The sequence below is a fragment of the Halichoerus grypus genome, chromosome 12, assembly GCF_964656455.1.
Source record: "Halichoerus grypus chromosome 12, mHalGry1.hap1.1, whole genome shotgun sequence".
Classification (NCBI taxonomy): domain Eukaryota; kingdom Metazoa; phylum Chordata; class Mammalia; order Carnivora; family Phocidae; genus Halichoerus; species Halichoerus grypus.
In genome coordinates, this window is record NC_135723.1 from 96014592 (window position 1) to 96039940 (window position 25349).

At 38.9% G+C, this 25349-nt stretch overlaps 1 protein-coding gene and 1 non-coding gene across 11 annotated transcripts in view; one reads left to right on the forward strand and one right to left on the reverse strand.

The window, feature by feature from the left end:
- The window catches only part of TPK1 (thiamin pyrophosphokinase 1), a 338615-nt gene extending 321707 nt beyond the window's left edge, over positions 1-16908 (reverse strand). The window contains exons 1-2 of one of the 10 annotated variants that reach the window (XM_078059678.1): positions 16786-16908; positions 15867-15925 (exon numbers count right to left, since the gene is read on the reverse strand). In XM_078059678.1, coding sequence (XP_077915804.1) covers positions 15867-15909 — 43 coding nt within the window. In that variant the 5' untranslated portion in view covers positions 15910-15925; positions 16786-16908. The other 9 variants (XM_078059685.1, XM_078059677.1, XM_078059684.1 and 6 more) reach the window with 9 other exon arrangements.
- LOC118536676 (U6atac minor spliceosomal RNA) lies at positions 12300-12429 on the forward strand. The gene has a single exon (XR_004917789.1). It is a non-coding gene; the product is annotated as a U6atac minor spliceosomal RNA (small nuclear RNA).
- Positions 16909-25349: the final 8441 nt, after the last annotated feature.

Here is a 25349-nt window from a genome sequence, read left to right on the forward strand (position 1 = left end):
ATGCATTTTCACTCATGACTCTCACATCCTGTGCTAGATCACTTAAACAGTTCAAAAAAAGTTTAGACTATCTACTTAATTCACCTTTCAAATTAACAACAAAAAAAATTTAACTGGTGCTAAAGTGTAATTTTCAAAACTTTAAAACCATGACTTTCATGAAAATATAAAATGAACAAATGCAAAAGCTATTATTCAACTCCATTAATAAGGGTATCAAAAATTTGAATAAAGGCAAACAGGATTACTAAAATGAATTCACTAACGGATGCAAAAATTGTGAATCTGTTATGAAAAGGTTTTGCAAAATGGGCATCAGAGATAGTGCACAAACCACTAGTAAGCTCTCTGGACCTAACTTAATAAAAGGATGTTATATATTACTTTAGGCCTAGTGGCACCAGGAAAAAATTAGATACTAAGAATACAATAAACAGAAAGTTTAGAAATCTCTGCTACAGAGCAACAAAATATGTGAGATGGCTCTTCCTTAGAGCAATCAACTGCATCCCTACTAGACAAAAACTTTTTGCATTATTATGTATAAGAATCATTTGCACAACTATTTCTCAACTTCTTCCCCTATAGAGCTGCCCAATAACCTAATCAAAAGAAAGTAAGTATAGTCACAGAGGATCCACTAGACAAGCCCAGCATTTCACTGAAAAGTCACCCAGTAAGCTCTTTTGCTCATTTACAAGTCTTAGACAATTTCTCCATCTCAGATTACGGTTGGTTCTAACAGGAGTAAAGCAAAAATCACACCGGGTGGGAGGAAGGATGCAGGGGCAGCTACAATCCATGAGTATTTCCATCAAGAATGGGACAGCATGCATAGCCAGTAAAGGTACACTGAAAGGGACAGTATAATACACTGCTACTGGACATACAACTTGGTGTAACATTGCTGGAAAGCCACCTAGTAACGTGTACTAGAAATTGTTGAGGCTCAGATCTTTGATTCCATAATTCCACTCCCAGAAATTTTCATTCAACATATATTCAGATGTGGACTAAGATATATACCTATCTCAAAGCAGTAATTACAAAAATTTAAATATGTAAAATAACTTATGTAGATTTCCCAGCTTAAAAGAGGTTTTCCAAAAGCCCTCACTAAATCCCCACATCCTTTCTACGTAATCCACTTCATACCCAGGATCTCCCCTATGAGGTCTCTTATCATAGTGCACTCTAATTTCTGATTTGCTTATCCCTTTGCCCTCTTAAGCTATAACCTCCACGAAGGCTTGCGCCATAGAATCCAATTGCATGAATTTAGCATAATGCCACATGCATAGTAGGCGCTCACATGCTGGCTCACTGAATAAAATGTTACATAGCCTCAAAATACGTACATGAGTATGTTTCCTCTATAGAGAGAAGTAATAAGTATTAATCATCAAAAAAAAAATATTATGAAAAAAGCCTCAAGTTACCATCCCAACTTTACTGACAGAGGATCAGGATCACATGCAGGTATTTTGAAAAGCACACAGATTGCCAGCAAAGGGACACGCACTTCAGCTACTGCTGGTACACAGACAGGCACTGAAGTGTCTGTCAGGTGAGCCATTCTTTGCCGCTGAGTGTGTCCTGGACACATTAGCACACTATGCATCTAAGGAAAAGGATAAAGCTCAAAAGAAAACCACTGTATGCAACTACTTAAAGGAAGTTTTGGATAATGATAAAAATCCTTAATTGTGATGGAGATTTTTTAAATTATTTTAAAACAATCTGATGTTTCTTAGGCCATGCTTCTCAAACCTTAAAGAGCATGAGACTCATGTAGGGGTCTTGTTAAAATACAGGTTCTTATTCTATCAGTCAGTCTAAAGTGCAGTCTAGACTGCACTTCTTACAAGCTCCCAGGTAAAACTGATGGTGCTGGTCTAGGAACTTCAATCTGAGTAGCAAATTCATAAAAATTTCTAAATGAAAAGAATGGTATGCAGAGCTCCGTTTTCCTGTTTTGTTGTTGTTTTTAGGAATCCTAAAGCACCTATCTCCTCTGATGATTTTTCAAACCATTCCTGGTTCAGGATTCTCGATACCCTGCAGATACTACAATTTAAAATAATGGCAACCATAAATAAAAGAGGATCATCACTATAGATCCAATGAAAATTAAAAAGGAATACTATGAACACTATGCCCCAAAATGTGATAATCTAGATAAAATAGATCAATTCCTTGAAAAGACACAATCTGCCAAAACTCACATAAGAAATGGATAATCTGAATAGGCCTACATCTATTAAAGAAATAAAGTCCATAATTAACAACCTTCCAAAATAGAAGGGACAATACCCAGATGGGTTCACTGGTGAATTCTGCCAAACATGTGACAAGGAGAGGACGTCAATTCTACACAATCTCTTTCAGGGGATCAAAGCAGAGGGAATGCTTCCTAACTCATTCTGAGGCTAGCATTACCCCAATGCCAAAACCAGACAAAAACATTTTAAGAGAACTACAGACTAATCTCTCTCATGAACATAGACACAAAAAGCCTTAACAAAATATTAGCAAAATGAATCCAAGAAAAGTATAAAAAGAATTATACGTGACAACAAAGTTAGATTTCAGGTATGCAGGGCTGAGTCAATATTTGAAAAATCAGTGTAATCCACTGCATCAACTAAAAAAGAAAAATAATAGGATTATAGGACTATGTGCAGAAAAAAACATCTGAAAAAATCCAACACCCATTCATCATCAAAACTCTCAGTAAACTAGAAACAGAGGTAAAGTTTCTCAACTTGATAAAGACTACCTACAAAGTACTTAGAGCAAGCATCATACTTAATGGTAAGAAACTTGAAGCCTTCCCAGTGTAGTATTGGCAAAAGATTAGACAAATACATCAGTGGAAAATAAGGCAGCCCAGAAACAGACTCAGATACAGCCAACCGATCTTCCGACATAAGCAATACATTGGATCAAAGATGGCCTCTTCAACAAATGGTGCTGGATCAACTGGACATCTGCAGGCAAAAAAGTAATTTAGATGCAGATCTTACTTACATCCTTCACCAAAATCAACTCAAAATAGATGTAAAATGCAAAATAATAAAATTCCTACAAGGCAACATAGGAGTAAACCTAGATGTCCTCAGGTATGGTTAGGCCTTCTTAGACACAATATCAAAGGTACAACCCATGGAAGAAATAATCGATAAACTGGTCTTCATTAACATTAAAATTTTCTGCTCTGCAAAAGACAACGCCAAGAGAATAAGACAAGTCACAGAAGGAGGAAACATCTGCCAAAGACACATCTGATAAAGGGTTGTATTTCAAATATTCAAGAAACACTTAGAACTCAAAAATAAGAAAACCACCCAAATATAAAATGAGCCAATGACCTTAACACCTCCCCTAGGATGATATACAGAAGGCAAATAAGCATATGAAAAGATGTTCCACATCATCAAATGCAATTTAAAATAACACTATCATGGGACGCCTGGGTGGCGCAGGCGGTTAAGCATCTGCCTTCCACTCAGGTCATGATAGGGAGCCTGCTTCTCTCCCTGCTTGTGCTCTCTCACTCTCTGACAAATAAATAAATCTTTAAAAAATAAATAAATAAAAAATAAAATAACACTATCACAGATGTAATAACAAAGCCTATAATGATGGCCAAAATCTTGAATACTGACACCACCAAATGCTGGTAAGGATGTGGAGCAATATAAGTCTCACACTGCTGGTGGGAATGCCAAACAGTACAGCCACTTTGGAAGACAGGTGGGTGGTTTCGTACAAAACTAAACATACTCTGAACATACGATCCAGCAATCATGCTCCGAGGCATTACCCAAAGAAGTTAAAACCTTATGTCCACACAAAAACCTGCACACAAATGTTTACAGCAGCCTTTTTCATAAATGTCAAACCGTGGAAGGAACCAAGAAGTTCTTTAGTAGATAAGAGTATATACAAACCACAGTAACTCCAGACAACGGAATATTATTCAGTGCTAAAAAAGGAATGAGCTACCAAGCCATAAAGAGACACAGAGAAACCTTAAATGCATAAACAGTTAAAGAAGTCCATCCAAGGGGCGCCTGGGTGGCTCAGTCGTTAAGCGTCTGCCTTCGGCTCAGGTCATGATCCCAGGGTCCTGGGATCGAGCCCCGCATCGGGCTCCCTGCTCCGTGGGAAGCCTGCTTCTCCCTCTCCCACTCCCCCTGCTTGTGTTCCCTCTCTCGCTGTCTCTCTCTGTCAAATAAATAAATAAAATCTTTAAAAAAAAAAAAAAAAAAAAAAAAAAAGAAGTCCATCCGAAAAAACTATATACTGTATGATTCCAAGTTATGACATTCTGGAAAAGGCACAACTATGAAGAAAATAAAAAGCTACGTGGTTGCTAGGGGTGGGAGGATTTAGATAAATAGGCAGAGCACAGAGGACTTTTAGGGCAGTAAAAATGCTCTGTATGATACTATAATGATGGATGTATTTTATACATTTGTCCAAATCCATAGAATGTATAACACCAATATAAACTATGAACTTGGGAGTGATTATGTAGTATCAGTGTGGTTTTGCCAATTGTAACAAATGTCCCACTGTGGTTGATGGGTGGTGATAATGGGGGAGGCTATGCATGTACAGGGGGCACATGGGAAACCTATATAACCCTCCTCTCAATTTTGTTGTAAACCTAGAACTACCCTATAAAGAAGTCTTAAAAAAAAAAAAAAAAAAAAGGCTCCCAATAAGCATTCTTGACAAGAACACCTGATTTTCCAGGAGTAGATTACGGATACCCATACTGGGTTAGTGGATCTGTAAAGTATGAAACTAAAGAAAATTGTTAGTATGTCTTCCAGTGCCTAGAAGAGCTCCTCGTACAGGGACTCAAATGATCACGGCACAAATGACTACAGGATTTAGCGTGGAAGAAGAGAAAAAAGGAGGAAGAGTTTGGTTAAGGTTTTTCAGTATCTGAAGGTAGCTAAGTAGAAATCAAGTAAAAGTCTTCCGTACCATTATAGTAGGAAAGTAAGAGAATGAAAGGTCTATTTCAGCCTATTTTAAATACACATCTTTAACAACCAGTTGTCCAACAATGGTATATGTTTCCTCAAATGCACAGAGCTAATTGAACACGTTCAAGCAAAGAAGCCAGATGGCTCTCTCAGAGGGACACGAAAGAAAACACACCTGCCCTGCAAACACTAGGTTTCCTCAAGTTGCCCCCCACTCCCTAAGCACACGATTCACTACTCACAACATCAGGAATAAATTGCAACAGTCTTCCTACTTTGAAAATGAAAAATAAAGTTGCCTCAAAACAACAGCCCTTGGGCCAGAAGCCACAACCTTACACATGACCTAAAAGCAAATCAAAAGCTTCATTCTCTGGAAGTCATAAAAACAAAAGAAACTATTCCACTGAGATAAATGAGTACCTTCAAAGACAATGGTATGATAAAGACATAGGAATACTCTCAGAATGAAATCTATTTGTTTGAGCATCTGTTTGCCACCTACAAAGAATAACTCTTTCTGATGGATTTAACCGAGAAAAAAAAGATAATAAAATTCATTTGATGGGACGTTAATGCACAAACACACCTCATTTTCCTAGAAAACCTCAAAAGATATCTGGTGTTAATGTATCAAAACCCAGATTTTTTTTGTGTGTGTGATCAAGCCATAACATTTTAGCAATTTGAATATTAAAACTGCCCTCATAACATCACTTGGTATTTTCAATGGTTTCATCTAAAAGAATACCCTTATTTCTGATAATGCTACAATGTATCAATTTACATTTTTTTTTTTTAGATAATTAAGATTATTTTTACACTCACTTTGGAAGCTTTAGCTTCTAGAAGCATGGAGCTATTAAAATGCTAATATGGAAAGATAAGGTGGGCATGTTACACATAATACCAGTAAAACACAGGAAATTGATTCTCTAGATGATGTGGAAAAGCTGGCTTATAAAGTTAATGAGATATTACTTAAGGCAAAAGAAACAATTTGCCCATTAACAATAAGGATAAGCCAAACATTTTTGTCATCAAATATAATGACACTAAAAGAATAACAAAAACTAAGTAGATATGAAAATCAACTAAAGTACAGGGGAAAAAACTACATCAAACACATGAAGTATAGTTACAGCAGCAAGTCTTAGCAAGTTAGAAATAAATATAAGAGAATAAAAAGAATTCCAACAATTATATGGGTTATACACCAAGGAAAGTGTCACTAGTCAAAGGAGTACATTTCCCATTGAACATTTAAGAGACTTGACAACTACCTGGGATGGATTTCTAATATAGCAGGAGAGTAAAGTAAAAGGATTAACCCTGAAACCCAAAAATCCACTACTTTGTCTCTTAGATATCTTAGCTAGCCTCAGATAACAAAAATAGCACAATCCTTAAGCAGTAGCTTTAGCCAGAGATTTCTTGGCCATCCACAAAGTTTAAAAAAAAAAAAAAAAAACCTGCAAGTTTTCCAAGTTTCAAAGCAGGCATAGTGCTTTAATTTAAATAACAAAAATGCCACGTTGATTTTAGGAAAAATATATAGTCAGAAAACCCAGGTTTCAGTCCCAATTCTATCTCCAATATCCATTTCCAAAGGCTTTTCCTTAGGAAAGGAGTATTTTATTCCCTGTGTATGAAGTATATTCCAAAATTTTGAGTCTATCATTTGCTCCTTGCTGATAAGAATAAAATGACAAATTTTTAACATCTAGATATCACAAATCATCATTAAATACAGATCACGTATTTCTGAAGAAAATTTAACAATGTGAATTCAAATGTGCTGCAAGTGTAAACTACACACTGGTGTTTGAAGATTTAGTACAAAAAATGTCAACTACTGGGGCTCTGGGGCGGTTTAGTCGGTTAAGTGTCTGCCTTCAGCTCAGGTTGTGATCCCAAGGTCCTGGGATTGAGCCCCCTGTGGCATTGGGCTCCCTGCTCAGCAGGGAGTCCGCTTGCCCTCTCCCTCTGCCCCTCCCCCTCCCCCAGCTCATGCGCTCACTCATGCTGTCAAATGAAAATCTTTTTCTAAAAAAGTCAACTATTGCATTAATAATTGCTTATTCTGATCACATATTGAAATAACATTTTAGATATTAAGTTAAATATATAAAATTAAGTTCATTTGTTTTATCTTTTTAACGGGCTACTGGGAAAGTTTAAGTTACATATGAAATTACATTTCTATTGTATTGAATGGCCGGCTGCAGGCTGAACTCTTCACAGTAAGGTTTGTAAATTATTTTTCTACAGCATCTACTGAAGTATGGTACATAATAGATTCTCAAAAAGCATTAAAGGAACTTTATATAGAAGCATACAACAGCAACTAAATAAGACCAAAGTTGACTTTTTGATTCATATACCAGCTATATTCTGTTGGAGTGACATTAAAAACCTCTTATTTAGTAATCGTGACAATTCTGAAATATGGACCAAGACAACCAAAAAAAATTTTCAGCTGAAAAAGTAAACTGACATACCTAATTTGTACGGGGTGCATCATGTTCTCCCAGAATTCCTGCTGAAGTCCTATACCTGTACCTCAGAATGCCACTGTATTTGGAGACAGAGCCTTTAAAAGGATAATTAAAATAAAATAAATCATACAGATGGACCTAATCCAATAGGACTGGTATCTTTATAAGAATAGGATATTAGAACCCAAGTAACACACAGACCAACCGGCAATCCATGAGGACACGGAGAGAAGACAGGCATCTAACTGCAAGCCAAGGAGAGGGGCTTCAAAAGAAACCAAAGCTGCCAACACCTTGATCTTGGACTTCTAGCTTGAGAATTAAGAGAAAATAAATTTCTATCACTTAAGCCACCCAGTCTACGGTACTTTGTGGCAGCCCTAGTACACTAATACATTGTTCCAAACACTTAAAACTTTTCCAACTTGAGTGGAGTTTTGGCTTTTATACTTAAGTTACAAATTCAATTCCTCACTCATACCAGCCACATTTCAAGTGCTCAACAGCCATATGCAGCTAAGGGCCACACTACTGCACAGTACAGACCTAGAGAGGACACCAGACCAAGAATTTCCAAAAAGAATGCTTAAAGTAGTTGGGAGATATAACAAAAAAAATGTGTTCTTATATATATTGAAGCATGTTCCATCTTTAATTTTAAAACAAAATGCAAATGCATGGGATTCAAATCCACCCTTGTGTTATTCTTACTATGATTTGCTGAGTAGATTAGGGAAGGGAGTTCATAGTTTAGAGCTATGTTTGGTACATCTGAATGTCATCACCAAGGTTTCTCGAGATGTGTCCATTGCTGCAAAATACAGAGAACCACTGACGTAGGTGGCCAGGATACATTTACCAGTACAAAAGAGTCAGAATTCTAGGTATGATTTCCCAGAAATTCCCCAATTAGCCACTGGTAAATTGGAGAACGCTAATACTCAGCTGTAGATTTCATCATGCCTCTTGTCAACTTAATCAGGCATTTTCAATAGAAATTAAATTCCAGAAATATAAGACATGGCACGAATATGCTACTGAACAGGATATTCCTAGATTCATTATCATAAACATGAGGGATCAAAAAAGTATGTCCACTATTAATAACTTCATGCATCTATAAATAAAGTTTAAAAAGCATGGAAGAAAAATACAGAATCCAGGAAACAAAATAGTTCTGCTAGACTTGCCTAACAGTACCGAACACATTTACTAAAATAAGTAGCTATCTCCTTTAAGAATTAGAAAAATGAAGGTAGAGGGGCACCTGGGTGGCTCAGTCAATTAAGTGGCTGACTCGATCTCAGCTCAGGTAATGATCTTGGGGTCATGGGATGAAATCTCGAGTCGAGCTCCGAGCTGGGCATAAAGCCTGCTTAAGATTCTCTTCACTTCCTCTGCCCCTCCCCACCCCCACTCTCTCACCCTAAGGGGGGGAAAAAAAAAAAAAAAAAAGGAACATAGAGAGTCCAAAATGTAATCTTCAGTATAATAAAGTTCATCTACTGGGAAGTATTTTACATTTGCATAGAACTTTACTTTTTAAACTGGCTTTTTTTTTTTTTTAAGATTTTATTTATTTACTTATTTGAGAGAGAGAGAGAGAAACAGCATGAGAGGAGATAGGGTCAGAGGGAGAAGCAGGCTCCCCGCTGAGCTGGGAGCCTGATGTGGGACTCGATCCCAGGACTCCAGGATCATGACCTGAGCCGAAGGCAGTTGCTTAACCAACTGAGCCACCCAGGCGCCCTAAACTGGCTTTTTATACGGTATCTTAAATTTGCCCAAGAACTTCATGTTTGGATATATTCTTAGTTTACATAAAGAAACTAAGGCTCTAAGAAATTAAGTGACATGCCCAATGTCACCCAATTTGTAAATGACTAAAAGACAAACCTTAGTCCTCTAGTTCCAAAACTTTGTATAGGCTTCACCCTGTTAAAGCATTAAAACTATGCCTAGTGTGGTGTTATGTAAATGTTAGTTATAATAAAAATTTTTAATACAATTATAGTGACTTGATCAAGTGTTGTACTAACAAGACTTAAAATGGTAATTAAATTCAGAATAAATCTCAACCATGGTAATTCAATTTAGAAGAAATAACTCCCGAGAGCATTATGGTCACAGGAATCTTTTTAAAATTTAAATGTATAGAATCTTTTTGCAAAGAAATACCAAGTGATAGATAAAAGGCTTTCTAGCATAAATTTATGATGATCAAATTAGGTGGGGAAAATAAAATCGAACTTTTAAAACTACAGTTTTTTTATATATTAAGTGAATAATGTCTCATATCTACCTGCTGTATTTTTTATTCCATCAGATCCATTTAAGAGTGATATAAAAGTGATTTAGAAGGTCAATATTCAATGTTAAAAGAGGATTTAAAAAGTGAGGAACTGAGCTAGATTTAAAAAGACTGAAGAATGAACAGGTGGTCCCAGTTGGGAACAAGCAACTGGAAAAGTTATTTTGGAACAATGGGAAAATTTAAATATGGACAGGTACTATGAAATTTTAGGTAGAAAGAGTAGAGTTATGAACTGAATGAAACAACTTACAGTATGTTCTCATTTAGGTTTAAAAATACTTCACTATAATTATACACAACAAATATCTGGAGGGATATAAATATAAACGCACACACTACATACACGGCAATAACAGCAGTAATCTCTGAGAGGCTAGAACATGGCACTGTTATTTCATTTTTGTTTACCTTCTAAATTTTTATAACGCATATGTACTATGTTGTAAAAATATAAAAATTTTAAAATATCAATATTTTTATTAAGCCAGAAATAAAAACCTGTCTTCTGTGTCTTACATTTGTGAAACAAGCACATGTGAAATAATGATTCTGAAGATGGTTTGACTCTTCACTTTTATTTTAGCTCTCAGGTGTTTATAATAAATCAACTTTACTTTCAAATATATGGAGTTCTGAATATAAGCTTCATGCTAAAAAAATGAAATGATCACAGACACTGAAGAACAACGCAAAAAAAGTCCCTACTTATAATATTTTGAAAAGTCACCTATATTTAGAGTTTCAAATAGCAATTGTATGCCCATACCAGTTAAATATTGTTCATCATGAATTAAAACAAAAATCTTTAGATAAGAAGAAGGAAATGAGAAAAATTCTTGCTATTTATCAGTGTTAAAATGCTAGTCTTAAATCTTCCCAACAACTGTCCTTAGAAACTCTCATTCTCTGTATATCACTGATGAGAAAAATCTTAAGGACTGAATCCAGAATAAAGAAACTCCTGCTTGGTAATCATTTTCCAATACTATACACATATCAAATCATTAAGCTGTACATCTGAAACTAATACAATGTTACGTCAATTATACCTCAATTTATAGAAAACAAACTACAAATTGATTTTTTTAAAGATTTTATTTTTCAAGTAATTTCTACATCCAATGTGGGGTTTGAACCCACAACCCGGAGATCAAGGGTCACATGCTCCATCAGCCAGGCGCCCCTACAAATTTATTTGTAAAAAAGTAAAGATGGAGCACCTGGCTGGCTCAGTCAGTAGAGCACCAACTCTCAGGGTCGTGAGTTCAAGCCCCATGTTAGGTGTGGAGATAACTTAAAAATAAAAATAAATAAAAGGAAAGACCTCCCCTCCCCCAATAGCAAAATGGCAAAGAGTCATAAATGTTTCACAAAAGATCTGCAAAAGGCCAATAAACACTCAAAATATAAGCATTCTGCCATAAAGGAAATGTAAATTAAAATCACAGAGATGCCTCTAGATATCCACCAAATGGCTAAAATTTAAAACTAATTCTAAGGATTAGAAAAGAACATTCTAGGGGATAAATTTAGCATGAGATAAGGCATGAGTATTAAAGCTGGAACAAATGTTCACATAAGTAAACACGTGTTCATGTGGCTTGGGCAGACAGGGAAAGATAAAATGTGTTCTGGAAAAGTAGTTAAGAATCAGAACTCGGAGCATCTTCAAGTCCAGGAGAAGGACTTTAACCCATATATGATTAGCAAACCCATGACATGGATGACAGCTTTGTGTAGAATGTTCCAAGGGGGGAGAAGATACAGAAGATTTCAGAAGCATTTCTTATCTCCTACCCTGCATTAAATTTGTCTATCCTCCACAATCTGATGTTACCCTCACTCCTCAACCAAAATCCCCACCTGCACTCTCCAACCTACTCAGAGTTTCTTTCTCTTTACTCACCACCAGGTGAGCTCACACCTGGTCAGAGGGAGCGCAGAGCTTTCACTCAGGGCACATCACCCGCATTACTCTTCTGCTCCCCCTAGGCTGCTCTCAATTTAAGTCCAGTGCTTTTGCAGAGGCACAGCTGAGGTCTACCCATTCCGTGATTTCCTGCCTACTCCAAACTGCCCTCATCTCCTTCCCCTGAGTCCCTCCCTTCCTTATGTGGGTTCCTGTAATACACAATTCAACATCTAACTAGAATCCGTATATTGTTCTCAACTCTCCAACCAGACTATAAACTCCTGGATAGAAGGGATCACACCTTCCACTTTTGTACCTCTGCTGGACCTACTACCAAAGAACATACACTAGCTAGTTGTCAGTTCCTCTTGATACAGAAAAGCAAACATACCCTTTCACCCAACAATTCTATTTCTAGTTTATCCTACTGATATATACATATACACACAATAACACATGATCAAAAATAGCATTATGGATAGTAACAATAAAAACTGGAAATAACCTAAATGTCTATTAAGAAAGACTAGTTCATTTGAGTCTATACTGCCTATTAAAAAACAGAACTTGGGGTGTTGTATGAAAGCAGAGAAGGTGGGTACTCCCCTTGACAAGGATGGAGGAGGCCCTCGGGCCTGACAACAAGCACACATACCGTTAAGTCACTGCCACCTACTTTGCGGCATCTAGCCATCGTTTTTTTTGTTTGTTTGTTGAATCACTATATTGTACACCAGAAACTATGTTAGCTACACTGGAATTAAATTTAAAAAAACAAAAAACAAAAAAACAACTTGGGATACCTATACATATGGACCTTAACATAGTAAGTGAAAAAAGTTGCAGGAAATGGGTAAATAGGTCCTATCTTATTTATATAAACATAATTTACAAAAACAATTTTAGAATGATCATCTCTGGTAAGTCGGATGGACTTTTTAACTTTAGAAACACTTCTATTTTGTTTGAAAAAAAATAGAACACATACAATGTAGTAAAAAAAAAAAATTTACTCACTGTCCCAAAAAAGTAAATTACAAAACAATTTATAATAGGACTCCATTTTCTTTAAAATAAAGCTCATAATATGCTAAGGTATATGTACCAAAATGAATATTTAGAACATATGCCAACTGTTAATAATGGTTATTTCCAGAAGAGGGATTACAGGAAACTCATAAACTACATTAGTTTTTCTTTAAAAAAGCACTTACTTTAGTTACCCTCCCCCACCAAAAAAAAAAAAAGATTAAAAAATCTGAGCTAGGATCCCAGAGATTTAAGCATTTTGGTCCACCTGGCAATTAGTTAAAACCAGCTTAACCGGTGGACAGCCCACTGTATTAAATCTGAGGAAGCATTACAGGTAAATCACATCTACAAATCAGTCACAGAAGTTACTGATTGAAAAGCCACTTCTCTACTAGGTAAGTATTAAATATCTGTTTGATGAAGGGAATACTGCTAATGTAAAGTTAAACTTAAATATTTGCTAAATCATGCAAAAGGCAGGCAATGCACTGGTCTCTCCTAATACACTGTTCTGTTTTTAAGTATCTCTCAGGTATCCATAGTCAACTGCAAACTTGCCTCAGGCCTTTATTTCAAGGCCAGTGCCTGAGAGGAGGCAGAAATCCCTACACACTTTCACCCTTAGTGGAGGAAGAAACTATGAGAACCACTAAATCACAGAGAATCCCAAGGGAGCACTGGATTCTGTCTTGGTGGATCTGTGCTTCATAAAGGATATTATAGTTCTTACAGTTACTCTATATGCCCTGCTCCAGAGAGGGGCTTACACACGTCCAACTTAACGCGTCCGCGCCTTCTCCACTAAACCTTTGATAAAAACAGAGCAAGCAGAACTGCCTATTTTTCCTAAAGTCTACTGCTCCAAGTATTTTCCCATCTCAGCACTGACCCGGAGATCCAACTGCCATTTTGTTTTCCCCTTGGACTTAATGCTGAATAGCTTATCACTACTGATGCTAAGTGCTTTATTTGTATTACAACCAATTTATACTCAACAATCCTGTTAAGTGTTCATATTTTACCAGTGAAAAACCTGAAATACAAGGTCTGATAATTAGTGCTAAAAAGAAAACCACAGGCTCAAAAATGGTGTCACTTATGCTAGACCAATCTAACTGCAGTCTCAACCTCACCCAGAAATGTAGTCTTCAGTCAGGAATTGTCTGGTTGGCACCAATGAGGTCATCTGTTACTGGCCTTTCTCCATCTCCCAAGGTGGAGGTGGTGACCTCATCCCAAACAATCCTTTTTTCTCATTTCCTTGTCCCACCTTTAAAAAAAACAAACAAACAACAAACCTTTCCCTTTCTGTAGCCTTTAGGAGCTCCCCTCTACTTACTAGCTGGGATGCTGCCTGATTTCACGAATCAAATAAACCTAATTATATCTTTAAAACTCACTCAGCTTAATGTTTGTTAACACTAGTAAATAGTGGCAAAACTAGGGTTTAAACCCAGAGATTGATTCCTCAGTCCAAGCTTTACTACACTGCACTATCTCTGGGATATATTCTTTTCAACCTAGAAAACACTAGAAATCTTCAGTCAGATGTTGCCACAAAATGAACAAATCTTTTAGAATTTCCAAAAAAGAAAAGAGTTTTATTCAAGCCCAAGTCTTAGACAGCTGCCCTGGATACACAAAATTTGCAAAGAGAGTGCTCCAGCAAAGTATGGTGTAGGATTATACATATTTTTAAGTAAAAAGTTACAAATAATTAGACAAAGAACATTTCGGAAAGTTTAAGACCTTATCTTAAATTTCTAGAATATGCAGGGCTGTAGCACTTTCATCTTATGGGGAACAGGGAAGTTTCTTCTTCTTTTGTGTTCAGACTGCTCCTTTTTGGTGTGTTTTGTTTTTTGTTTGTTTAACAAAGCAGTGTACAATATGTGCTCCGAGCACAAAGAGAGCCCATGCTTTGAGGTTCTGCAGAGTCAGTCTGACCTTAGTAAATGTTAAAGTATAGCAGCTTCCCAGGGAGCCCAGGAGCAGGGCCCACAAATATCAAAAGCTGAAAATTTCCTTTATCACAGTAAAGCACTTAGGTTTTCACAACAATACTGAACATCAACAGGCCACATGGATCAAACATTTACTCACGGAAATGCTGTTTGGCTACCATTAGGTTACTACGAACTTTATTTCACAAAATCTTTGCCATCGCTTTTCTCAACTTTTGAAAAGCTATTTACAGTAATAATTAAACACTCAACCTCTTAACCAAGTCAAACAGATTTGGGTTCAGATTCTCGTTCTGTTACTGCTTTCCTTCACTTGCAAATAAAGATATAAAGGTATACGTGAAAAACTGAGCATAGTGAATGACTGGAGACTAAGTCAAGGTCCCCTACTTCTATTCTTTGTTTTACCACCAATACTCCCAGGATGGGGAACAACTGGACAAGTCCAAATCAAATTCAATACTCTAACTAGACCCATTTATTCACGTGTCTATAGAAAACTTTAAACATTAAATTATGCATTCCATTTAAATTTATGAACTGATAAAACAAGTTCTACACAACCAAGAAAAACTGGTAAAGAAATATATTTGATATTAAGATTACTGCACAGGAGAATGAATGCTAGCTTCACAGTAACTCATACCTCTCATCTATAACCCTGTGAATCACGATAATTTGAAACTTTAAAATAATAAAAATCCTCAAGTCAGTGTTAGAGCTTTAAAACGTCTTGTATTGGATAAGCTCAGGGGGGCTTTCAATGATTAAAAATGCAAGAGAGGCAATAATGCCTGATCTTAACCCCTCTGGCGGCTAAGGATCTGCGATGTTAGAGACTGGGTGGAGCTGCCCTCGGGGCCTAAGGGCTAACGTGGCACAGGGCGCTCACTCTTCTCCAGGTGGAACGCGTCCGGGAATCAGTCCTCACAACTCTGCGCCAAGGACTGAGATCTATCCGCTTTTTCAGGGGAGGAAACTGAGGCAGAAGGGAGGCTGGGCAGTATGCCTAAGCGCTCAGAACTCGGGAACCAGAGGCCGACTGGAAACCTTTCTGGGTCTAGAGTTAGGCCCTTTTAACCCTTCAGGGCTCCGAGGAGGGGGCAGGTAAGTGACACTGCAACAGGGAAAAAAGTACAGTACCGGTGGGAAGCAGGGGTTCCAACGGGGTAAAGGCATGCTCCATATCGGACTACAGGCCTCTGCATTAAAGAAACAGAAACCCCACGTTAGAATGCCTATCTAATCAAACAGTGCGCAAATTCTCCAGAACGCCGGCCGCTTCCATCCCGCGCTCCCGCGGGGGCTTCCAGGCGGAGCTCCAGGGAGCCGCGGCGCTGGGGGCCCGGCCGCCGGGCTCCGCGGGGAGGAGCCAAGAGGGAGGCCGGCCTGCGGGGCGGGCAGGCGCCTCGCGTGCCTCCGGGAGCCGTTCCCTCCTCCCTCTCCCCGCGCACCGCCACCATCCGGGGACTGGAGAGCCGGAGGCGGCCGCCCCCCTCGTCGCGCTGCCCGCCCCATCCCGCGGCCCGCGCGCACACACCGCGGGCGGCGCGCTCAGCCGCGGCCGCACTTACACAATGGCGGGTGGAGCCAGCGGCGAGCGGAGCGCGGACTGCGGGAGCGAAGGCGATCGACCGCTCGGAGCTCAGCTGAGGAGCCTCGGCAGCGCGCGGCACGCGCTCGCAGGCTTAAGTAAGGGGCGCGCGAGGCGGCCCCGCCCCCTTCCGGAGCCGAGGGCCCGTGCGGGCCGCGCGTCCCCGCTGAGCCGCGCGCCCCCGGCGTCGCTCACGCCTGGACGTCCGCCCTCCTCCTTCTTCCCGCAGCCTTCTTCGAGGCTAGTTTGGCCCTTCAGCTGGCTGTGGTGATTCCGCCCAGCGCTCTTCGCTGCAGTTAGTGAGGAGGCCGCTCTTTGCTCAAAACCAAGCAGCAGCTGCTCCGTCACCCTTCCTCAGCCTGGCTTCAGAGCCCGGCGAACTTCCCAGTTTCCAGAGCCCGTCCTCCCGGTCCTCGTTCTCCCGACCCCCTGCTTCCTGCCTGCTTCCTGCCTGCATCCTGAGCACACCTGCTTTTGTCGTTCCTCCCTTCCTGGTGAACGTAATCAGAGAAAGTTGTCGAAATTAAGAGAAACCTCACTGAAGTGGAGCCCTCGGGCTGTACCATTGCCTGCCAGTTATAAGAATTGCCAATTACAGGAAGAACTGTCAATTACAGACCTCAACAGAAGAATCTTCAACAGGAAAGAAGTAACAATCACAGGCCCCAACCGGAAAAAGATGTTTGTCGCATCTCTTAGCAACCCCAGCAAACTCTGCCAATGAGAAACCCTCATCGCCCTGAACATTTGTTTTTCTCCAGTGAACTTTCAGTTCCAAACAACCCTCCCAACTTCCTCCTTTTTCCTGAAATAACGGTCCTCCCCTTTGTTGGGCTTACCTATGGTTTTGCCATAGCTTGCAGGTCCTGAATTGCAATTCTTTGCTATTCCAGAATAAACGCATTTTGCTGACAAAATAACTTACTGTTTTATCTTTCAGGTCAATAAAGTTTTGTGTTTTTTTAAGATTTATTTATTTGAGAGAGAGAGCATGGCCTTTGAGCAGGGGGAGGGGCAGGAGGGAGAGAGAGAACCCTCAAGCAGACTCCCCACTGAGCTTGAGCCGGACGGGGGCCTCACCCCAGGACCCTAAGATCATGATCTGAGCTGAAATCAAAAATTGGACCCTTAACCTGCTGAGCCACCCAGGTGCTGGAAGGTCAATAAATTTTTAGTTCGGAGAAATTTTAAGCCACCTACTTGCAGCTCCATTTGCTCCTTAACACTCCTAGGATGGAGAGCTCACTCTTTTGCCATCCAGCCTTTTCCAATCCTAATCACCAGAAAAATTCTTAGTTTAGGCAAAAATCCTCTTCCTGTACCTGTTACTGTTCCTCCCCAGCTCGCAGGGCCACCACATATTTGAGGGATCCCTGGTCCTCACAATCATCTTAAATGTATTGAAGAGAGTAGAAAGCAAGATGGAGTCACTCATAACAAACAGTGACCTATGTTAAGCAGTGATTTATGCAGCCAAAGATGTTGTAGCTAAGACCAGATATCACTGAAAATAGAACAAGCTGAGGGTACCCAGAACTGATAATCTGCCAAACCAAAGGAGGTCTGCAAAGGCCCAAGTCTGATTAAACTCCTTTAAAAAGCAAGGATCTTTGCAAGAAACTGTCAGACTTGCTAGATAATGATCCTTTCAGAGCTGACCACATCAAAAAGGCAATTGCCACCAAAGACTCTGCCCTATTGATCTCTGAACAGAGATTCTTCATGGCTTGAACATAATAAGCAGCACGTGCCAACAGCTCTCCCTGACTGGACCGAGTCCTTATCTCAACTGCACACTCCCAGACTGACTTTGACTTTGGTTTATTAACTTCCTACCCCCTGTTGTATCTTGTTTGTTGGGTGACTTTGTCTTATGCTTTGCTTTGTGTGATGTGTGAGAAGCCAAGTTAAACATGTAGCAGAATGTCATTGGTTTTGAAATCCTGAAACTGCTTTACAATTATGTTAATCTTGCTTTATGACTGAATAAAGCTGACACTGTGAGAAGACATAACTCATGTGCGCACTCATGTGCTCGTGACAACTACCTAGGCTTTACCTTTTCTAGGCTAAGCTCAATTCTCTCAAGGTTCTAATGTAATGTGATTTTTAGACTCTACCATCCTGGTTCCCATTCTCTGTATTTAATGTTGCTCATAAATTGTGGTTCCAAGAACTAGTGAGAACTGTGCATCTCTCAGTACGCAGCAACTCCTGCAGACCCCCACGAGACTAAAACACCTGACCAACTTCTAATATGACTTCTAGTTGCATACAGCCTGTCCCTAGATTGATCCCAGAGCTGCTCCTCCCACCCCCATAAAATGCCTGCCTGAGAATGCTTGTCAACAAAAAAACCTGAAATACAAGGATTTGGTCAGAGGCAAGGAAAAGTTGTATTATCATGCAGTTTGCAAATAGGGAAATGCAGTTTTCAACTACAAACTAAGAGTATGCCAAAGGGGAAGGATTAGGCTTAGATTAGGCAAAACACGCAAATTCTGTGCCTTTTATGGAACCTGGCTAGACTCAAGTCCCAAACAACTAGTTTCAGGAACAGGATACAGCTCAGTATTTCTGGTGGTTGTTTCAAGATGTGGCAGCCATTGGAGAGCATGACACAAAGGGTTACAGGAGTCTTTTTGCAAATTTTGCTGAATTTTGTGCAAGTTTGTCACCTTAGGCTGTGTGACTGGTTTTGTTCCTCATGGTCATTTGGCCTGTTTAAAATTTTAGTGTTTCCTCCCGTGGCATCAGGGACCCCAGCCTGTCTGTCAGTTATTACCTTCTAATTTTGGGGGTCCTTTGTTCCCAACATTATGACTGCCAGAATTACTGTTTGTTCTAGCCAACACCTGATGATAGGCCCTGACCTCTCAAAGGGCTTACAACTGTGACATGTATCTCTAGCAACTCAGAAGTGCCTCTTTCCCTTTGTCATCTCTCTCTCTCTCTCTCTCTCTCTCTCTATCTCTGTCTCTATCTCTCCGGGACCTGAGAGCCATTTCTTTGGAATATAATAATCAGCCTCTGTTTCTCAGTCTCTGCTGGGGCATAGAATCCTCACTTCTAGCTAGCTAACAGAGCTGTCCTAATCACATTGACACTGACCAACCCTTTGTAATTTTTCACTTCTCTGACTCTACTAGGTCCTCATCTTCTCCCTCCCTTATTCTCCCTTTAAAACATCCAAATCACTTCAGCACAAATCAGAACGGAGCTCAGCTGTTTCTCCTATTATCGGTAGTTACTAAATAAAATATGTTTTAACTGCTTTAACTAATATCTGACTGTTTATCTCACAATGTTCCAGGTATAATCCAGTCATAGAAGAGTACAACATGGTCTATGTTCCTTCACTTTTTTAGCTACCAGATCAAATAGAACTCCCAGGTGTTTTTCACATTTACCTCTCTTACATCAAATGTGCACCTATCTAATACACAATTTTAAACCAAACTGCTAATTAAATATCATGAGTATGCAGTCATAGTTGGGGCCCACAGGCTGTGGGACATTGAAACTTCAGTTTCCTCAAGTATAAGACAGAAACAACGCTGCCTACTTTGGAAGGGTTCTCTAGGGATCAAATGATTTGGTATAGATAAGCACCTGGGCTGGTGCTAGCACATATAGATTTGCGGCAAATGTTTGTCCTGCTCCATCAACATGGTACTCCATATATATCTGGATGACTTCAGTGTTTATAGCTGTAGCCTACATCTTTGCAAAGTTTTTATGGGTAATCTAGACCAAGTGTCTCCCAAAATTGTTTAAAAGAAAACTGAAATACTCAACTAGAATTAATTTCAAAAGCCCACATGTTTAAAGATGCCACCAGTGAAACTAAGAAGACAACAAACTGGAGGTGGAGTGAGAATATTTGCACATATAATAGACAAGTGGTTGCTCTATCTAGATGATATGAAGAACTGCAAATCCATCAGTAAAAGGCAAGCAAAACAGTGAAATAATGACCAAGGATATATACAGGCAAATTACAGAAAATATTCACATGGCAAATAAACATGTGAAAAACACAACCGTTGATGCAAAATGAACAAACCATTTAGAAATTCTAAAAGAAAGGAGTTTTATTTGAGCCCAAGTCAGGACAGCTGCCCATGATACACAATCTTCACAAGAGAGTGCTCTGGCAAAGGAACATTCGCTATAAGGTTATATACACTTTTTACCATAAAAAGTTACAAATCGTTAGACAAAGGACATTTCAGAAAGTTGTAGACCTTATCTTAAGTTTCTAGTATATGCAGGGCTATAGGACTTTAACCTTTTGGGAACCAGGGAAGTTTCTTCCTTTTTCTTAACTTTTGTGTTCAGAATGCTCCTTTCAGGCTTTAACAAAGCAGATGCAAATGTATGCCTGGGGCGCAAATAGAGCCCATACTTTGGGGTTCTGCAGAGTCATTTTGACCTTAGTAAATGTTAAAATATAGCTTCCCTGGGAGCCCACGAGCAAGGCCCACAAACATTAAAAGTTGAAAATTTCCTTTAACACAACATTGGTAACATCTGGAAAAGCAAATTTGAACAGCGAGATAAATTTACTTGTCAGATTGCAAACTTTTAAGTAATAAAGCAAATTTACATTTATTGAGCAATTATTTTGTTGCAGTCACTGTGTTAAGGTCTTTTATATTTTATTTCATTACCTTAAAATGTAGGCCCCACAACAACAATGAGCAAATTTGAATAGTTCACCCTTGAATCCTCATACTATAGCTCAGTTGCTGGCAAAGAGCAAGTGACCGACAAGTACTTATTGAATGTCCATAATGAAATTGTTTGCAAAAGCCTGAGATGCTCCTTCTCCAGTTCTTCTCACAGCTGGCTCATTCATCAAGACTTGGTATGAGTCTTTCTTCCCCCAGTTACTCCTTCTCTCATCTAGGATTGTCTGTTTTCCTGCATAGCTATACTCACCATCTGTAGTTAACTTACCCATTTACTTATTTATCATTTGTCTTCTCCTACTAGCTCCCTAAGAGTTGGAACCATATCTGTTTTGTCCATTGCTATTCTCCAGCCAACAGGATACCTCCACCCATAACAGAGACTCCATAAATATTACTTAAATGTATTAACAAAGAGTGGTGACAAGAGAATAGAAAATTATAGTATATCATACCAGGAATTTTTTGAATAAGTGAAATCAATATGCCCTCATGTGGAAAAATGTTCATGACAGAGTAAGTTTTATAAATGCAAATGGCGGAACAGTCCCACTTATATTTTTAAATGCATTTGGATATCCATAGAAAGAATTGTTAAAAGTGACCTCTGAGAAAAAGAGATAAAGTACATAGGAGGCCACAGGCTGAGGGAAATATTACTTTTTATTTTGTATTTTATGTATTAATATTTTTGAAGCATATTAAAGTTTTAAAAATGTATATTAAAAGAAAATTAATGAGTCATTATTCTTAACCATTGGCATATTTGGAGCTTCCAAAGAAGGCAACACACGTACAAACATGGTACAATTTTTGGAGTTGAGATTCCATAGCTTCAACCGAATTTTCAAAGTATTCCAACAGAAAGAATTCCTACTTGCGGGTTATGTTGTTTTCTCCAGGACACAAAGATGGTTCTTTATCTTCCTTCCCAATTATCTTCCTCATTTTCTTGAACTGAGGAAGTTCAAAATATATGGCATATTGTTCCAAAGATATCATATAATAAAAATCTTCTGCAGTGAAATAACTTTTCAAAACACAGCACGTCATCACCAACCTCCTCTGAGAATTATAACACATTATCCATTTTTAAACATCTCATGAAGACCAGACGAAGCTGTTTATCTCCAAACCCAGAATGTCTCAAAGACATTGGAACAAGTAACACTTTCTTCTTGGCTTATCTTTTAAAAACTTGCAGAACAGTGTGGCTCCACACAACGGCTAGGGAAAAGCTATAAGAGACAACGAGCCTAGGTGCCAACCCTTCTTTGCTGCAACAGGTGTTCTTCCTACAGCTGCCACGGAGTGGTCTTGGAGTTCCCAGTCTCCAGGCAGCTACCTTTATCTTATCGACATCTACTCTCAACTTCAAAATGCATACCTGTTCTGATCTCACTTTAACAGCTCATGCGGTATTCCTAACTGCCTTTGGGATATTTCCACTTAAATATTTGACCATTACCTCTGATTCAAGTGGCTAAACTGAAATCATTCATTTATTGCTCCTCCCAGAGTCTCATTTCTTTCCCTGGCATCCTTATTCTTCTGGACTCCTTGGAAAGTAACTTCAATTTGCCTTTTCTTTCATTCCATAAATCCAGCCAGTTGCCTCCATTTGTCCTATTGACCACTTATTCCAACTTGCTGAGGTCAATTTGGATCAGATTCTATCATGCTTGTCATTTTCGCTCATCCACCAATAAAAATGATTATTTTAGGACCTATATGAAGTATCATCTCTGAAAAGTCTTCCCTGAGATTCACTCAAACCCCTCACAATTAATCTCATTTTGCTTATAATTTCATTACATTCTTTCATGCTTCTTTTATAGCCCTTTCCACAGTCTGATATAGTATGGTTCATTTTAAACGTATGCCACCTTGTGGTCCAAGAAGGCTGCCTGAGCTCCAACCTTCACCTTATACCTTTCAAGCATTAGGAAGGAAGAAGGGCAAGGAAGATACACTATCTGCCTTATAAAAAGATGTGAAAGATAAAATGCACCACGCAATTAAGGAGATCATTTTCAGGCTCTTGCAATAAGGAACACACCCTACATCCTAAGATCCACGTGTCATCACAGTGTAATTTTGCCTTAGATTTTTATAGGGAGGCATAGACAAATCGCAGGTGGGATGATTTAGAACTGGGATCTTTTGTAATCAGGGGAAATCTCAGTCAGCTGAACAGGAAACATTTATCTCTGTGTTTAGCTCTTTTCAGGCAAACATTTCTAATATCAGCTAATCATTCATGAGACAAAGAATGAGGTATTGGATACACCTGGAAATAATACATTATATAGTCAATTCTATTTCAAAAAAAATAGAGCATTGGAGGAAATCTGGCCTCCTCGGGTAAACACAAGAGAATGATCTGAGAGTCTTATGGGAGTTTTATCTAAGTCATATGGGGAGGGTATTTCCTTGAAGTAATCCTTTTCCTGGAACACAAAAAGGTGGGTGGGGGGGGTGGAGTTGTTCAGCAAACAAGGGGGTGGGGGAATTTCTTAGCCATCACGGTCTCTGGAGCCCAGGCTCAGGTGAAGCTCGACATCGTTAGAGGCTTCCTGTAAGTCTCACGCAATACTTTAGTCAAACCTAATTGGCCAGCACTTAATCACGTGGCCCATCTAGTTTTAAGGGAGGCTGGAAAATGTAGTCTTTTAGATGGGATGCAATAGTGCTCCTAAAAATGGGTACTATTGCTAAATAGAAAAAGATCCAACATTGAGAGCAGGCTAGCCAACCCTGGGTTGCTGTAACCCGACTCCATAATAACCACTGTGTCTTTTCCTCTTTCACCTGCCTGCCTCTCTCCTCTAGTGCCCCCAGAGTAGCCAAAGCTCTTCTAAACTATAAAACAGATCAGGTCCCTGCTTGCTTAAGACTCATCAGCTGATTTAAGAATAAAATCCAAACTGAAAAGGCCCTGAATAATCTGGCCTTTGCCTATCTGCAATTTTATCTTATAGCATTTCTTCTCCTTATATATGAAGATGCAGCCAAACTTGATTCTGTCAAGCTTTTTAAACAGAACAAGTCCTTTCTTTCTTTCTTTTTTTAATTATGTTATGTTAATCACCATACAATACATCATTAGTTTTTGATGTAGTGTTCCATGATTCATTGTTTGTGTATAACACCCAGTGCTCCATGCAGAGCATGCCCTCCTTAATACCCATCACCAGGCTAACCCATCCTCCTATCCCCCTCCCCTCTAGAACCCTGTTTGTTTTTCAGAGTCCATAGTCTCTCATGGTTCGTCTCCCCCTCCGATTTCACCCCCTTCATTCTTCTTTCTATTTCATTTTCTTTCTAGAATGTTTGTCTCCATGTCCTGCCAAGTTCTTCACATAACTGGCTCATTTCAAGCTCAAATATCACCTCCTCAAAGAGCCTTTGATTTTCCTATCAAAAATTACTTCCCCCAGTTACTCTCTATCTTAGCACACTGTTTTTCTTTAGAACACTTGTTTATTTATTTATTGACCTTGTTTTCCACGACAAGGCAGGGACTTGGCCTAATCTGTTCACTGCTACATTCTCAGGGCCAAACATAGTATATGGTGCATTGTAAGCTCTTTTCTCTTTCTCTCCCCCTCCTCATATAATTGTGTATATATACACAATGTATATATTTACATATATGTACAATTTATATATATTACATATAATATATGTATATATATATTTGTATAGGATTTATTAACCACAAAAAGATTGGCATATCACTAAAAATATCTATTATACCACAGAATAAATATGAGCTAGACATATTATTTACTTAACCTAATGGATAATACTTAATGCATAAGAGGCTTTAGGAACACCCGGCCACTCCATGAACTCCCAGGCGTTGACACCTTACATGTTGGAAGCCACTTACATAATAGAAAATACTCTTGTTTTAGGAGTCAATAGCCTGACTTTCAGTACCGAAAGGAAACAAACTCTTATATTGTTTCAAACACTATTTGTGAAAGAGCAATAAGCTTCTATCTTGGTTAAACCATTCTCATCTAATCCCCCCACCCCGCCAACCTTTGGTTATACACTATCCAACCTTAGTCTGAATTGACACATCAGCTAAGAAATGATGATGGCCCTAGAATGACTGTAGTAGAGAAGCCCAAAAGTGAAAGGATTTGGGATATATTTTGGGGTCAGAATCAGCTCTTCTTGGTCATGCATTAAATATGGGGTATGAGAGATCTGACTCCTACATTTTTTGCTTTTGCAATGGTATATAGTAATTTTATTTACTGAGATGGGAGAGGCAAGTGAAGGGGGAGGGAAATGAATTTAAGAGGAATAATATAAATGTAGGGA